The sequence below is a fragment of the Carassius carassius genome, chromosome 47 (assembly GCF_963082965.1).
Source record: "Carassius carassius chromosome 47, fCarCar2.1, whole genome shotgun sequence".
In the NCBI taxonomy this organism is placed as follows: domain Eukaryota; kingdom Metazoa; phylum Chordata; class Actinopteri; order Cypriniformes; family Cyprinidae; genus Carassius; species Carassius carassius.
In genome coordinates, this window is record NC_081801.1 from 5,272,636 (window position 1) to 5,288,378 (window position 15,743).

At 33.4% G+C, this 15,743-nt stretch overlaps 2 protein-coding genes across 2 annotated transcripts in view; one reads left to right on the forward strand and one right to left on the reverse strand.

Moving 5' to 3' along the window:
- The window catches only part of LOC132130286 (E3 ubiquitin-protein ligase NEDD4-like), a 74,970-nt gene extending 68,171 nt beyond the window's left edge, over positions 1 to 6,799 (reverse strand). The window contains exon 1 of the mRNA XM_059541979.1: positions 6,433 to 6,799. Within this exon, the coding sequence (XP_059397962.1) occupies positions 6,433 to 6,477 (45 nt within the window). The 5' untranslated portion in view covers positions 6,478 to 6,799. The remainder of the gene's footprint in view (positions 1 to 6,432) is intronic.
- Positions 6,800 to 14,244: 7,445 nt separating this feature from the next.
- Positions 14,245 to 15,743, forward strand: part of LOC132130620 (prolactin receptor-like) — a 36,357-nt gene continuing 34,858 nt past the window's right edge. The window contains exon 1 of the mRNA XM_059542389.1: positions 14,245 to 14,440. The gene's annotated coding sequence lies outside the window, so the exon portion shown is untranslated. The remainder of the gene's footprint in view (positions 14,441 to 15,743) is intronic.

A 15,743-nucleotide genomic window follows, 5' to 3' on the forward strand; every position in this document is an offset into this window, starting at 1 on the left:
CAAGCACCAAGCATTAAAATTTGCATTAGCAAGACCACTATATAATATAGTCATTTAGAATAGGCCTATATTTTTACACAAAGCGACTTCTGTCCCCCTGGAATAACGTGACTTTAAATGTCTTGCTCAAGAATAAGACGGTGGATGGATCAGGATACAATCATTTGGTTACCAGCTCAGATGTTTCACCACCAGGTTACGTCAGCCACAACAAACTTCAACGATAAGTTGACTGTAAACATCAGCAAAGAACCCATGCAATCAAAATAAAGTGGTATGTTTACTATGTCAACAAAACTGTACTGGCTCAATTCAAGTCAAGTATAAGGAATGGCTTTGCTGCAACCCTATTTAACATGTTTGACTGATATAATAATAAAGTCTCAGGGCTGCAACTGATTTTATTTTGCGCCAACGTAAGATGGCAGGAAAGTATTACTCAGGCTGTTGCTGTCAAGCTGGATAATTAGGATTAAGATTCTACGAGCTTCTTAGAAAGCCAAAGTTCTTCCTGTGCACACCCAGCGATTAGTTCAATGACAGGTTTGGTATTTCCAAGCCATATACTGTATCATCAGGTCATATCTGGGAAACCATGGTTTGCTGGGGTCATCTTTTAATGGTTGGACTGCAATACAATATGGGCTTAAATGCCACTTAAGACAACAGTACAAAACATTAGCAGTAGGGATGTGCCATATACCGTCCAGGATAATACCGGTATACATTTTTACATGATTAAAAAAAGTGTCATATCACAATATCAATGTTTATAGCGACGCAATGACATATGGTGGATATATGTTCCCTAACATGCAAAACAATATTCAAGCACACACTCTTACTTCAAAAATAGGCGAGGAGCATATCTTTAGTAAACTGGCGTGGACAGAGTGGAGGCGACTGCCTGAGGCCAGCGTAAAAAGACGGCCCGTGCGTCATCATGAAAGCTTATCAATAGGACGTGTTTTAAACCTTTCCAATTTAAACATTCAAAAAAAGTTTAAAGCATTCAAACAGAAGACGCAGAAAAACTCAACTGAGAGTTTGCGCTCAGAGTTCGGTTTGCACACGGAGAGCCGCGCAAACACCAAACTGCACTCTTCTTAATTTCCTCCCGTGCCTGAATGAACTACTAGACCTCACCAGTTTAAACAGCCGCGCGGCACCGATGCGTTGTTTGCTTTCAAACCAAAGCGAAAATACACATAGAAAACGTATCCTTGTGGCGCAGCTGATACAGAAGAGCGTACGCCAAAAGACGAACAAAGCTTTTACGGGTTTGGAACGACATAGGGGTAAGTGAATAATGACAAATTTTCATTTTGGGATGGAGTATCCCTTTAATTCAGCACCCGCGCTGTTTGGTGCATACGGTGCACATGCAAAGAGCCGCGTCTACAGCTCTTTAAACACTGAACTGAGATTGGTCTCTTCTTGCTCTTGAAATGACAAATACATACAAAATTGTCACCTCGAAAGTATACTCGAAAAAATGGTCGGTTATGTCTTAAGTAAAAGTAAACAGTTGCGAAAGAAATGGAATGTGTATCATACTGGATGTATTATTTCTTAAAGTGACTGTGCCTAATTTACTACCTGCTTTACTAAATGAAATAGGAGAAAACCACTCACTGGCTCTTTACTGAATTACTTAGTAGTTTTAACTAGTATTGATCTATATTTAAATTTATACAGAAAAGACTATGTAATGCTATTTACATTTGATTATTCAGTTTCTGTACCTGGACACCTACAAAGGTGAAAAATCTTAAACATCGTTTAATTTGTATATTAGATTCAGTTTTTTGAACAACAACAACAACAACAACAACAACAACAAAAATGGTAAGGAATTTATTCAGTTAACATTTCATTTTTTTTAGGCTGCATTTATTTGATCAACAAATACAATAAAACAGTATCACAATTTAAAATAACGGTTTTCAGTTTAACTATATTTTAACATTTTATTTATTCCCGTGATGGCAATTTTCAGCATTATTTCTCCTGCCTTCAGACTGTCACAGAGTCCTTCAGAAATCATTCTAATATGCTCATTTAATTCTCAAAGACATTTCTTTGAATTATCAACACAGTTCTGCTGCTTAATATTTTTGTGGAAACCATGATACTTTTTTCTTTTAGAATTATGGTCTATGATGTGCTTATGAATCACATAGATCTATGCTCTCACTTTACAGAGTTATTATTAAAGGGCTTCTCGCATTATACATTGACCGTTTCTAACCTGTCTAAACACACAGATTTCAAAGCATTTGTATAGATGCTTCCATCAGCAGCTGGATAATCAAGACTGCTGAGCTTAGTGGGGCATTTCCATATCAATGGTGTTCAAAATATTATGGCACCTGGTGTCATCAGAACTAAATCTGCCTTAATGCAAGGTTTACTGTTAATGCTAAGCATGGCATCATGCTCATTTTGCAAAACACTTTTCAGGAGCACTAGGTATGTAAACTTTTTAACGCGACAATCAGGAAATGAGAAACCTGCACGTGACTGCATTGAAACTTCAGTGAGTGTGAAATTAGAATTCTGCCCAGCAGGCCATTAACAATATCATAATTATCATTTAAGACCCATTTTAATAGATAATTCTGATTTTAATATGTGCTATTATTTCTAGGTAACAAGACTTATGATTTTTGTCTGGCAGATAATAAAACAAGCATTAAATCTCTTTATATTGATAGAGGAATTTGTTTTTGAAAAATCTCTGCTCACCAATGCTGCATTTATTTGATCAAAAATACAGTAAAACAGCAAAATCGTGAAATATTATAGCAAAACTTTTTTCTCTTTTAATACATTTTAAAATACAATTAATTCCTGTGATCATAAACCTGAATTTTCAGCAACATAAGTCTTCAGTATCCTTCAGAAATCATTCTAATATGCTGATTTTTCTACTCAAGAAAAAAAGTTTGCAAGTTTGATAAGTTTGCAAGCTCAAGATTCCCTTTAAACAACATAGTTTTCCCATGTTGTTCTATGGGATCCGTAGGGATGTGCAGAGGGTGAAAACATCCCAGATTTGACCTGCAGTGCCCCTGACCTTCTGTAAGCATGTGGATGCCATGTTTGGAATACTTAATTAGGGCTTATTGTTTAGTTTTACTTGGTAACTCAGTTACTCTCTGAATTGCAGATAGAATTCAACACAATTTCTAATTCTAAAGCCATGACATTCCATGCCCTAAATTCCAAATTCTAAAATTCCATCAAACACCATTATCACCATGGTGCATTCCAAAATATTAAAGAACAAATGCTTCTCTATTATTGTAATTCACTTAGAGTTAATAGACACAAACTGAAAAGCTTTTGTATCAAATACTTAGGAGTAATTCATTTACTCAAACAGTACACTGACTGAACTGCTGTGAAGAGAGAACTGAAGATGAACACCGAGCCGAGCCAGATAATGAACGAAACATTGACTCGTTCACGAGTCAAGAACCGGTTGCATCGGTTTTCGGATCACCAGTAGTTCTTTCGGACAGTTAGATTCAATAAACCGGTTGAAGAAAACGGTTCACTGGTTCATTTGCGCTCGACGTGATGTCGTCACTGGCGATGATTAAAACATAAAAAACTGTGTTCCAAAGATAATCGGAGGTCTTAGGGGTTTGGAATGACATATGGGCAAGTTATTAATTACATAATTTGCATTTTTCGGTGAACTAACCCTTTAAATATAGATTAATCATTATTAAAGCTACAAAGTTACTCGCCAAGACGGGTATTTTGACGCATGGACGTATTTGTCCATTCAAATGCAAGAATGATGGAGAAAGAAACTCAATCCGGGGTTTGCGCGTCAGAGTACTGAATGGAGTTGTCTTTAGCGCCTTGCTGGAATGCTTTTAAATTGCTTGAATTTTTCATTCTTTTAATTAAATAGGCTTAAAAACAGATACAAATGATAAACTTTTTGTGACGAAGCAGCAGTGGCCTATTGTCGAGCCCTGAACATACATCACTGCTTCCACAAACTTTAAGTAGCACAACTGTTTTAATCATTGATAATAAAAGTAGTTTTAAGAAGAAGACGTTTCTTGAGCAGCCATTCAGCATATTAGAATGATTTCTGAAGGATCATATGACACTGAAGTAATGATGATTAAAATTTGGCTTTTCATCACAGGAAAAATTACATTTCAAAATAGATTCAAATAATAAACACTCATTTTAAATTGTAATGATATTTCACAATAATAATGTTTTTACTGTATTTTTGATCAAATAAATATCCTGGTTGAGATTAAGAGACTTCCAAAAATAAATGTTAAAAATTGTACCGAAATTTTTAACAGTATAGTGCATATAGGCTATATAATAATCACTGGTCAGCAATCCATTGTGCATTTCTAACCTAAACAGGGTTGTCCAATAAATCTGTAAGATAACTCAACAGAAATAAAACAAATGGGGCCTAAAATTCCATAAGAGTTCTGTCTATAAGAGTTGCCAGACTGTTCCGATGGGAGAGCTTGTCATTCCTGTGTACAGACAGTGTCTTGGGAACTGAGATCTATAGGAGCAGAAAGGCACGATCAAGCGCAGCAGAGAGACAGGAACTCAGAGATCAAGAGATGGGATCCCACAGGACTGAGAAAATGTTGCGTTGTAAACAGACCCGCTGGCAGGGCTGAGTGCCAGGCAACTTGACGGATGCCTGTCACATACTAATGAAACAATGCATGTCATCTGTGTGTGTGGTGCATGGCAGTGTGTTTTGTGCTATGTTTTTGTAAAGTACATCAACATGATGGTTCTTTGGAGGGAATTCGATTTAATTCATTACGAACACCAATTTTGCAGCAATTTTTCAGTGACAAAGAGACTCAATATATTACCCATTCCCAATACGAGTTGGTGCAGTGACAAGCAACAGAGACCACAGAGGTACAACACAGTTAAGCAGACTATAACGCTATGCTTACCAAAAGTAACAATGTGCCGACCCTCAAGGAACCTTATTACTTCAAAACAGCACAGCAAATCGACAGCCTCCAACCATTTAGCGATTTAGCTGTTATTAGTCAAGCCGGCATGATTATTTCCCAAGTTGATAATGTCAAAATGGCATTTAGAGAATGCATAGGGTGAAATTTCATTTCCTTCTCACTTTTATCAAATCAAGTTTACACACATCAGGAGAACTTCCATAGGCAGTGAATCGAGGGATGTTTCTCAAAAACAGTTCCAAAATTATTAATTAACGTCGCCTACTCTTAGGTTACAGTTTCAGGGTTTTGAACTAAACGTTCTTGAGTACATTTCCACCTAAGAACCTTCTATGCTCTACGTCTCATACTAGGTCTCATATCTTTCTAGAAATTGCTGACTGGCGAATTTAATGTGATACAGGCTTAAATACGTACCTGCCAACTTGTACAGACAGTAATATATGACTAATATCTCTCCTTTGGACTCAAATATCACAGCCTAGCCTACATAAAAAAAAAAAAAAATCCTTCACTCATATTTACACCTATAAACACGTGGCCTTGAACTATATCACCATAATCATTAAAAACTAAACGACAGATCTAGTAGGCCAGAAAGAGAAGTGGTAGAAAATACATTAAAATGGATCCAAATGAATCACAGGCGAACACCTGCTGCCTAAGGCGGTCTTCAAGCTCTCAAGACAGTTGACCTGAATTTTCAGCGGTTACACCGGGGCCCTGTTATGACAAACAACACGGTGTTGTGGCTGCTACAATATCTGTTGTAACATCATTAGAAACACCGTAACACTGGTTGCACCGGGTAACTACAAATAAATCTTGATTATAATGCATTCCTCTTTAGCCCACATGGTTCCTTAAAGGTAATATCATTAAAGCTATAAGTGTGTTGCTACAAATAACTATAAATGACTAATGCGGAATCAAAATCATCCATCATTCAGCCAATTATACTGCCAATGTCAATAACAACTACATCCAAAGTGTCTTAAATATGGTAGGGCAATAAACAGAGCCAGAAATCTTGATGTCAACCTGATATTTGACAGGTGAGCTGTCAATCTTAAAAATCTGCACATATACCTTAGATGAGTTAAAACTAGAATTGAATTTGATTTTAATATGGAGATATTACATTTTTGAAGACTTCTTAACATTTCCTAACACTAGATATCCTCTTGAATCTTATGGAAACGTGGAAGCACAAGCTGTGGCCAGTATTAGCAATTAAATACTGACTAACCTTCATATTTATATTTGTAACAATAAAATCGTTCTATTAGGCTTCATGAAATTTATCCTATTTATTTGTCACAATGCAAATTAATATCAACTGAAATCAGGATGTGAAAAACAATAAACATACAGTATTAATATGGTAGGAGGCATGCACCGTCTTAAAGAGGGCATGGTTTAGAAAAACAGTACTTACTTCATCCTCTGAGAGTCCATAAATAGGTTCCAAATTCGTAGCCATAAAGCCAAAGGGCAGTTTAATACACACATACACAAAAACACACACACACTCTCGTGTGTGCTGGAACAATAGCAAAGTGTGTCCTCCTCCAACCTCCTGTGAACGTAAGTTGATCCAAAGCTATGAAGTTCTGAGTCCAAAAACGAGTATCCTTTTAAACCATACCGTGACAGAAGACGTACGTCCACCGGTTTAATCTCATTTATCGGCTAAAATTCGGTGGATACACGCTTAATTTCCCCAACAATATGATTTCTCCTAGTCAAGTACAAACGCGAATCATTCACTTCCTCCCAGGATCCGAGACACTCCCCGCTGAAATGAGTGACAACTTATCGCGCCAATCACAGGGTTTTCCGAAACTCCAGGAGGACAGACTATCCAATCCGTGTTGGCTGAGGGCGGGGCGATGTTGTTGCACTTTTGAGGAGTAATCAGGGATAGGTAGTTTCCCTAAATTCCAATATCGGATCCATAAGAACTTGAAGTATTATTATATCTTATGCATGTCTGCATGTATATTTTCTGCATGTATGCGTATATGTATATGCATGTATATAATAAACTATATTACTTAGTTTATTTAAAAAGCCTGTAATAAGATGTTTGAATCTTGCAGCTGGTAACAGGAGTCTTTTAGCGGTGCTCTAGCTCCCTCTATAGTGTAGAAGAGCGATACTGCCAAAATGTGCCAATTTATGATTTGCACAAATTGTCTCTGTTTGCACCCAACACTGGACAAAGTCCAACTATTACGCATAATGATTCATCGTACATGTGAAATAGCCTAGGGAGGAACGGAACTGAAAGATGTTTTCTGCTGGCTTCTACTGGTGTTTTATTGCTCTCGGCTTTTCTACATTGATGTGATGTTTAACGGACTGAAGATGAACTTGAGAAACGAACGGGGATATTTTAGAAGTAAAAATCCAGGTTTGCGAAATTGTAAAGGAGTCTGAAAATTAAAAGTTTAAAAGATCTTAGTGATTAAATATTCTCCAAATACGGGACTATTTTTGGCTCACATGGTCTAACAATGTTTCAAAAAGCAAAATAAAAGGTAATAATAAAAAAATTATAATGAATAATAATTAAAATGATTAATATAAATAATTTCATACATTTACATTTTAAAAATGCAGTAAAATAATAATCATTAGTGTTAAAAATTAGTAGTAGGACAGGTGCTTCCAAGGTCAAAGTTCACTGAGGATGCTGTTCGAAAGTGCAAATGCTTCCTTCCACTTTGAAAAGTACTTTGATTAATTGGCATATTAATGTTGTCACACCGTATAATGATTTTAACTTAAGAAACAATATTTAACTGTGTATTGCAGTGCGTTTGTGAGATCCGTGATATTTCATTTGAGATATATTGCCACCTGTTGGAAAGAATTGGAGAATTAGTCACTTATTATTAACTATTTAATTAGTTTGTTATTCGCTCTGGTGTTACAACCATTGCTTCATTGTGGTGCAAAATATAACAAACAATAAGGGTAACACAGTAATCGAAAAAACTGCACTACAAACGATTATGATAGTGAATTAATACTACATAATAACATAGCCTACAAACCCGTTTGCAATATCAAGCAGCATAATGGCCTGCTTTTGTACAGGTAAAATAACTGTAAGAATGACACCGGAAGTCTCACACACTCACGTTACAAATGGCCAAATTCAATTTCTCAAAAAAAAAAGTAGAAATAGAATTTGCTCTGTATAGGCCTACCAGTAGATGTCCTCGTATTACCGCATAAAAACTTCCTTTGACCTGAATAAGTGGTAATTCTTAAAATCAATGTGGTCTCATTAACTAGGGCCTTACATAGTTGTCAGCTTATAAAATAAGCTCATATGACTGGTTAATATCAAATAAAACATTTGGCAAGTATATTGTTAATTTATAGATAAATCAAGACTTCCAGCTTGGTTTTTTATATCACTTTGAGAATGTGGTACTGATTTCAGTAAATCTTTTAAGATGCTTCTATTGACTCAAGAGCATGACACAACATTAAATATAGCTAGACTAAAGCTGTGAGTAATCTTCTGATAATCTTAAACTACTGAACTAGGATAAATGAAATTGGTTACTTACGCCATTAGGCAGTATGCCAATGTTAGTTCATGTTAAAACAATGTTGATTTTGTTTAAAAAAAAAAAAAAGAACACTGTTCCAGAGGGTAGAAATACGTAACACCAAAACACAGTGAGTTAGACAGACGAGTGTTTTTTTTTTTTTAATCTCCTTTGCCTCATTCCTTTACCCACCTGATCATGAGCTCAAAATCAGCCTCTGGTTGGGAAAGAGTTACTAGCTGGAGGGTTTCCAGATGTGGTTGATGGAAAGGTGCGCAGATGTGGAAAGTTCAAAGAAGAGCACAGATGAACAAAAAGACATTGGGAGATTGAGATGAGATTCATTAGAAGCTGCATTTAATCATCCTGTTTTTTGCACACCACTCTTCATCAAGCTCTTCATCACACACAACCAAACATGACCCTGTTAATGACTTCAATCACTCCTAAAGCAGAAGGGGTCAGAGTTCATCAGCAGGACCATGTTGTTAAGGGATGTAGACAGATTCAGTATAGTGGTTTGATATCTGATTAGCCCAAATTTCTAGGTAATTGTAAAATCCTGGATTTGTTGCAGCATTAAGATAAATGGGTATAGGTAAGAGGAAGGATTTTTATGTTTTTGTCTTTTATTATTTTCTTTGATGCCACAGACAGTGGTTGATCATCTATTCTCAAAAGCATTTGTGAAATATATAAATTATTCAAATGTTTCACAGGTATTCAAGAAATTTTTTTTTTATTTTTTTGTGGAAACTGTGATACATTTTTTTCAAGATTCTTAAATGAATAGAAAGTAATATATATATATATATATATATATATATATATATATATATATATATATATATATATATATATATATATATATATATATATATTTAGTATTTGCTTAAAATATAAATTGTTTGTAACATTATAAATGTCAGTTTTGAACCATTTAATGTGTCCATTCTGAATAAAAGTATTAATTTCTGACCCAAAACCTTTGAATAGTAGTGAATGCATATGAAAAGTAAAATAATTATTTCAGTATTCATTTCAAAATAAATAAAGAAAATTAAGTTACTTAATTAAATTGTAATATTATTAAATTATTAAAGCTTATTTTAGAGAAGCATTAACATTACAGTGATACCACAACATTTAACAGTAAAATGTAAAAAAAAATTGCAATTGCAAATCACAAATTCCAAAAGTGCATTTGTAATTATGAGAATAAACACTTTATATGTACAAAAGAGTGTATAACAACTAGTAAACAACAGAGTGGACAGAAACAGATAAAATGTTATATTTGGCTACCACTGACAGTGTGTTTTTGCATCTGTCGGTGTGTGCCTGCATGCATGCGTGTATGTGTCTGTGTGTATTATATGGCATGTACAGTAATCAGAAGCCAACTGTCTCGTTATTCTCTCAAACCTGTTAATCCCAAACTCATCAGTGTGGAAGTCCTTGTCTAAAATAATCCAAGTGTTCATAATGCTCACCAGTCTTATTAATAAACTACTGACATTTACACTATCAAAAGCCACCTTCACTTATGACTTCACTTTATGACTTATGGATATGTTTTCAAGCCCCTTCCATACCTTTAAACTGGCATGGCTAGTCTCTCAGCTGAACAAAAGAAATATTATTTGGCAGAGGTCATTGTGTTTCTTATGTGCCTCTGTCAGGTTCTGATGCTCACAGGCAAACTTGTTTGATCTTTGAGTCATGATTTCCTTCTGTCTGCTGGGCACATGGGCTTGAGTCATGTCATGGCACTTGACCATGAGCCGTGGAAAAGTTGAAAAAGTCACATTTTAGTTTTATAACAGGTGCTTTAGCTCAGTGCTTGGATTCTATTCCATTTGAAAAATACCCATTTTAGTTCATCAATAACTAGAAGTTGACATTAAAATAATAGTTCATCTAAAAATGTATGTCATGTTTCATTTTCATGTTGTTTCAGACATTTATGTCTGTCATATGATAGTTTTATGGTGTTATTTTTGAAGTTTAAAAAGCTCCAGTGCTCAACTGCATGGAAACAAACAAACTGTATGTTGTTTTTTGTTTTTGTTTTTGTATGTTGTTTTTTTTTTGTTTTTTGTTTTTTGTTTTTTTTCATGCACTTACCCGACTCTCTGTCTCTGTTTCTCTCAGTGTCTCACTCTAACTTATTTTTATAGTTTGGAGCACTGTGACCTCAGCAAAGCATTGATAACATAATGTTAACCTCACAACGGTTTTCCATAGTGCTGGTAGGATTTGCACTGAAAATGTATATATATATATATATATATATATATATATATAGTACAGACCAAAAGTTTGGAAACATTACTATTTTTAATGTTTTTGAAAGAAGTTTCTTCTGCTCATCAACCCTGCATTTATTTGATCAAAAATACAGAAAAAAATGTAATATTGTGATATATGATTACAATTTAAAATAATTGTTTTTAAATTTATTATACTTTAAATTATCATTTATTTCTGTGATGCAAAGCTGAATTTTTAGGATCATTATCACATGATCCTTTAGAAATCGTTCTAATATGATGATTCATTATCAAAGTTGGAAACAGTTCTGCTGCTTAATATTTTTCAGAACATTTGATACTTTTTAAGGATACTTTGATGAATAAAAAGTAAAAAAATAAAAATAAAAAAAAGAAGCTATGTTTTTAAAATATAAATATTTTGTAATAATAATATACACTACTGGTCAGTAATTTGGGGGGTTCTTTTTTTAAATAAAATCAATACTTTTATTCAGCAAGGATGTCTTAAATTGATAAAAAGGGATAGTAAAGAAAATATATTATTAGAATATATATTATTAGAATTTTTATTTTTATTTTGAATAAATGCAGTTCTATTTAACCTTTTATTCATCAAATAAATTAGACAGCAGAACTGTTTCCAACACTCATAATAAATCAGAATGATTTCTAAATGATCATGTGATAGAATATTTTTAAGTATATTCAAATAGAAAACTATACATTTAAAAACAATTACTTTAAATTGTAATAATATTTCACAATATTACTGTTTTTTCTGTATTTTTGATCAAAGAAATGCAGGCTTGATGAGCAGAAGAAACTTCTTTCAAAAACATTAAAAATAGTAATGTTTCCAAACTTTTGGTCTGTACTGTATATATAAATACTCTATTTAATCTATGTTATTTAAGTGCTTGAATCTTGAATCTCATTTACCACTACAAATGCACGGAACAGCAGAACTTTGTGACTCAGGATAGAAATGTATTGGAAATGATCAGAATTATGTTATTATCTTGACCTAACAAAATGGCACTTTGGCTAATGTCTTTGGGAAATTGAATTTTAGTAATGACTTACAATGCACTTACAGTAATACAAGACTATTTCAAAAATGTAATAAATCAATTTAAATAAGTATTGTAGATGCAGTTAAGAGTTTTTAGTAATGCATTAAAATCTAAGTAGATAAGAGCATATTTAACTTCTGTGTAATTTTTTCCCCTTTAGTTGTGCATGTAAGCAGTCACATGATCAAATGTTTTCTCAGTCCAATAAACTCAATGTCTTTAGATTCAGTGAGGTCAAGGAGTCTGGTAAGTTTTGATAGCCACGCCTGCTTTAATCCTTTATGTTATATATGTTTATTGTATTGTTATGTCATGCAGTTAATTTATTATGTTTAAACCCAATTAAACATTGATAATAGTGTGAAAACAAGGATTTTTATTTGCCAAATTTGCCCAAAACTGCCCAAATTTGAAATTAAAAAGATATAAAACACTTATAATGACTTAGATAATGTACTTTGTGTGATGCATAATTAAAAATCAGTGTCCTTATAGCCATACAGAATATGTTAAGATTTTACTGTAAACAGCTCGTAAGCATTAATGAAAAGCTGACTTACAGTTCCTCCCCCAAAAAGCATAAAAAATATATGAATGTCATTGCATTAATGCAATGGTTTATTTATTTTTAATTTTAATCTTGTTTAATCTTAATTGTTCAGAAACATTTGGGGCTGATGTTTTTGAAATGCATTTTTCCAACTTTTTTGTGGAACTTGCTTGGTGGAGCTTTTACTGTGGGAAATGTTTTGAAAGTCCAGTTGTCATGGTGAAACATTGTGAAACCTTACTGAAATACAGTTCTTTCTTTCTTTTCCCTTGAGTGCACATGAATTATTGTCATGTTTAAGAGTTATTTGTACTGTACACCACCTCTAACCTTACTTGATTTATATGCTTTCTTTATGACATAATAGTGTGCACTAACCCCAGTCTGAAATTAAAAGCCATTGAAATCTTAGGCCGTTTGGTGACAGAAATTAAACGTGTAAAATGTAGAATGACAGTGAGTTTTCTAGCATTGCTCTGTAAAATAGGTTTTGGACTAAGTTTTTATATAATTTATTCAGTAACTAGAAACTAGTCAATTAAAAATATTTTAGTCATCATTACTTTTACAGTTCAGCCCACATCAGAAGATTTATAGTGAACACACACTTTGATACTAAATGTTTTATTGATCATGATACCATTCCACATCCTGATGCTGTGTTTTTCCATGGCTACTAGGAACACTGCAATGTCTCTAAATAGAGGAAGTTCCACAGTATCATAGTAATCATTCATTTTATTACTATTTCAATAAGACGTACTGTGCAGCAAACAAAGTACTCAAGAGCATGATGTGTGGCCTTTATCTCAACAGGTTTTACTGTGTTTGATCTAAAGCAGAACCTGTACAGTCATGTATTTGGATAGCAAGCACTTTAGAGTCATACAGGATGATCATAAATAACTGCCACCTATCATACATTTACATCTATCATACATCTATCTATCTATCTATCTATCTATCTATCTATCTATCTATCTATCTATCTATCTATCTATCTATCTATCTATCTATCTATCTATCTATCTATCTATCTATCTATCTATCTTTAAGTCATATGAGTCACTAAATTTTAAATTATGCAATATTAACAATAAATATCAGGGGAACACTCCATGATTCAGACTTTGTCACAGTGGAATGATACGCTTTTGTGTGTATATTTTTTCTACACTTCTTTTTTGTCTGAAAACTACATAGAAAAGGTGGAATGTACCAAAAACACTTAGTTGCATGACAATGCATATTCTCTCTTTATTTTCCCTCTTATATTATTTTGATAATTTTGAGCACAAATGTGGTGTTATGAAGCAAATCACAGACTTTGATTTATGCACAGTTACTTCACAAATAAAAAAAAAAATAGGTGAGGGAGTATAATTGTTAAGAATTAAAAAAAAAGAATAAATAAAACATTATTTTATAGTGAAGGTTAAAATTTCAGCAATATATGAATTTGTTTTTATAAATAATACATTTTAAAGTAATAAAAATGTGAACAATACATTAAATTATATTATATTAATTAAATGAAACACACACACACACACACACACACAAATATATATTTATATATATATATATAAATATATATTTGTGTGTGTGTGTGTGTGTTTCATTTAATTTAATATATATATATATTATTATTAAATTAGTATTATTCTTTTATTACCAATTCATACAGCAGCAGCACCGAACGCCGAGTAGGACGAGTTAACATGGGAGGAGCTGAGCAGTTAAAGCCACGCCCACTAACAGACAGACCGGTTGGACGGGAGATGCCCACCACCCGAAGGCATTTGACTTACCTGAGAGTTGTAGGAACGCACATCTGCTCAAGACATCAACTACGCTTTGCGTGTGATCGGTTACAGTAGCAAGAAAAGCAGAAATCAGCCAGTTCAATGTAGCCGGCCTGCCAGCACGATCACTAAAGCTGGATTGTAGGAGCTCATCGTCACTCTATGAACAGCAGGTAAGCGCAGAACTATTCTGCTCTGAGATATCGAAGACTCTGAATGCTCTTGACTGAGTTCGAATAAGAAAAATAAGATAGCATTTCTACATAAAATAGCCACTTAACAGGGTTTATTAATGCAGGACAGTACATTAATATGCTCAAATGTTCTGTTGAATGATTTTACTGAACTACATATTCTGCGTGTAATGAATTACATTTCACATTTAAATCTGCTTAATTTAAATATTTCATATTTAGGCAACTTAACTATGGTTATTATAGTTAGTTATTAGTTCCCGGTAAAAACATGCAGTGAGCTTCATAATATGGTAACATCTAACTTAACTGCATTTATTCCAGTCTCCTGTTAGATAAATAGATAGATAGATAGATAGATAGATAGATAGATAGATAGATAGATAGATAGATAGATAGATAGATAGAAATATCTAAAACTTCACTTTTTTATAGTTTTGTAAGATAAGAAAATATATATTTCTAAAATGTTTATATAATTATGTTACCCTATGTTTTATTTATAAGTTTGACAAGGGTGTTTCTGAAGTGGTGCGAACGAATGTTTTTCTTTTTTAAAGAAAAACTCTTTTTTAAAGAAAACTATTAAATCACCTTCTAGTACAGTGTATTAATTTTTATATTACAAAAATGGAAATAATCACTAATCTATGAATCAGTATGAGTGAATATGAATGAACTACAGTTGTAAACAAGTAAATTAAGTAGTTATTAAGTAGTAAATTAAGTTATGACTGTGCACTGCTATTATAATTCAACAGGTACTGTGATGTAAAGTGTGATTTGAACCTTTTTGATTTTGACTTGACCATAAAGTAGCCTCAAACTGGCCAAGAATCAGAGTATCGCTTTACAGTCTAATTACATTACTGTATGGAAAGTGCTGATATAGGCATTCATTATGTAATGAGCTTTGCATTGGTCTAATCCTGGGAATAAGAGGACAGAATGGCTGGGAAGTCTTCAGTGTTCCAGTTTGTCAATATGCATCAACAGTTGAATAATGGATGACTTGTTGTGTTTCAGAGTGAAGTGAAGTGCTGGTTTGTGGTGTCATATTTTATTCCTTTGTCAGCTGACATTGTAATGCAGTTCAAACGGAGGCAGAGATCTCATTTGAATATTGATGAGAATATTGATAGTCTGGAATATTGGACCATTTTCCTTAAGCGGATTAATTGGTTATGACAAAAAATATATATATTAAATATATTTTTTTGGTTGCATTGTTTGCTTTAGTTTAGACTGAGTTTGTAAAAATAGACTTCTTGTGATACTTTTG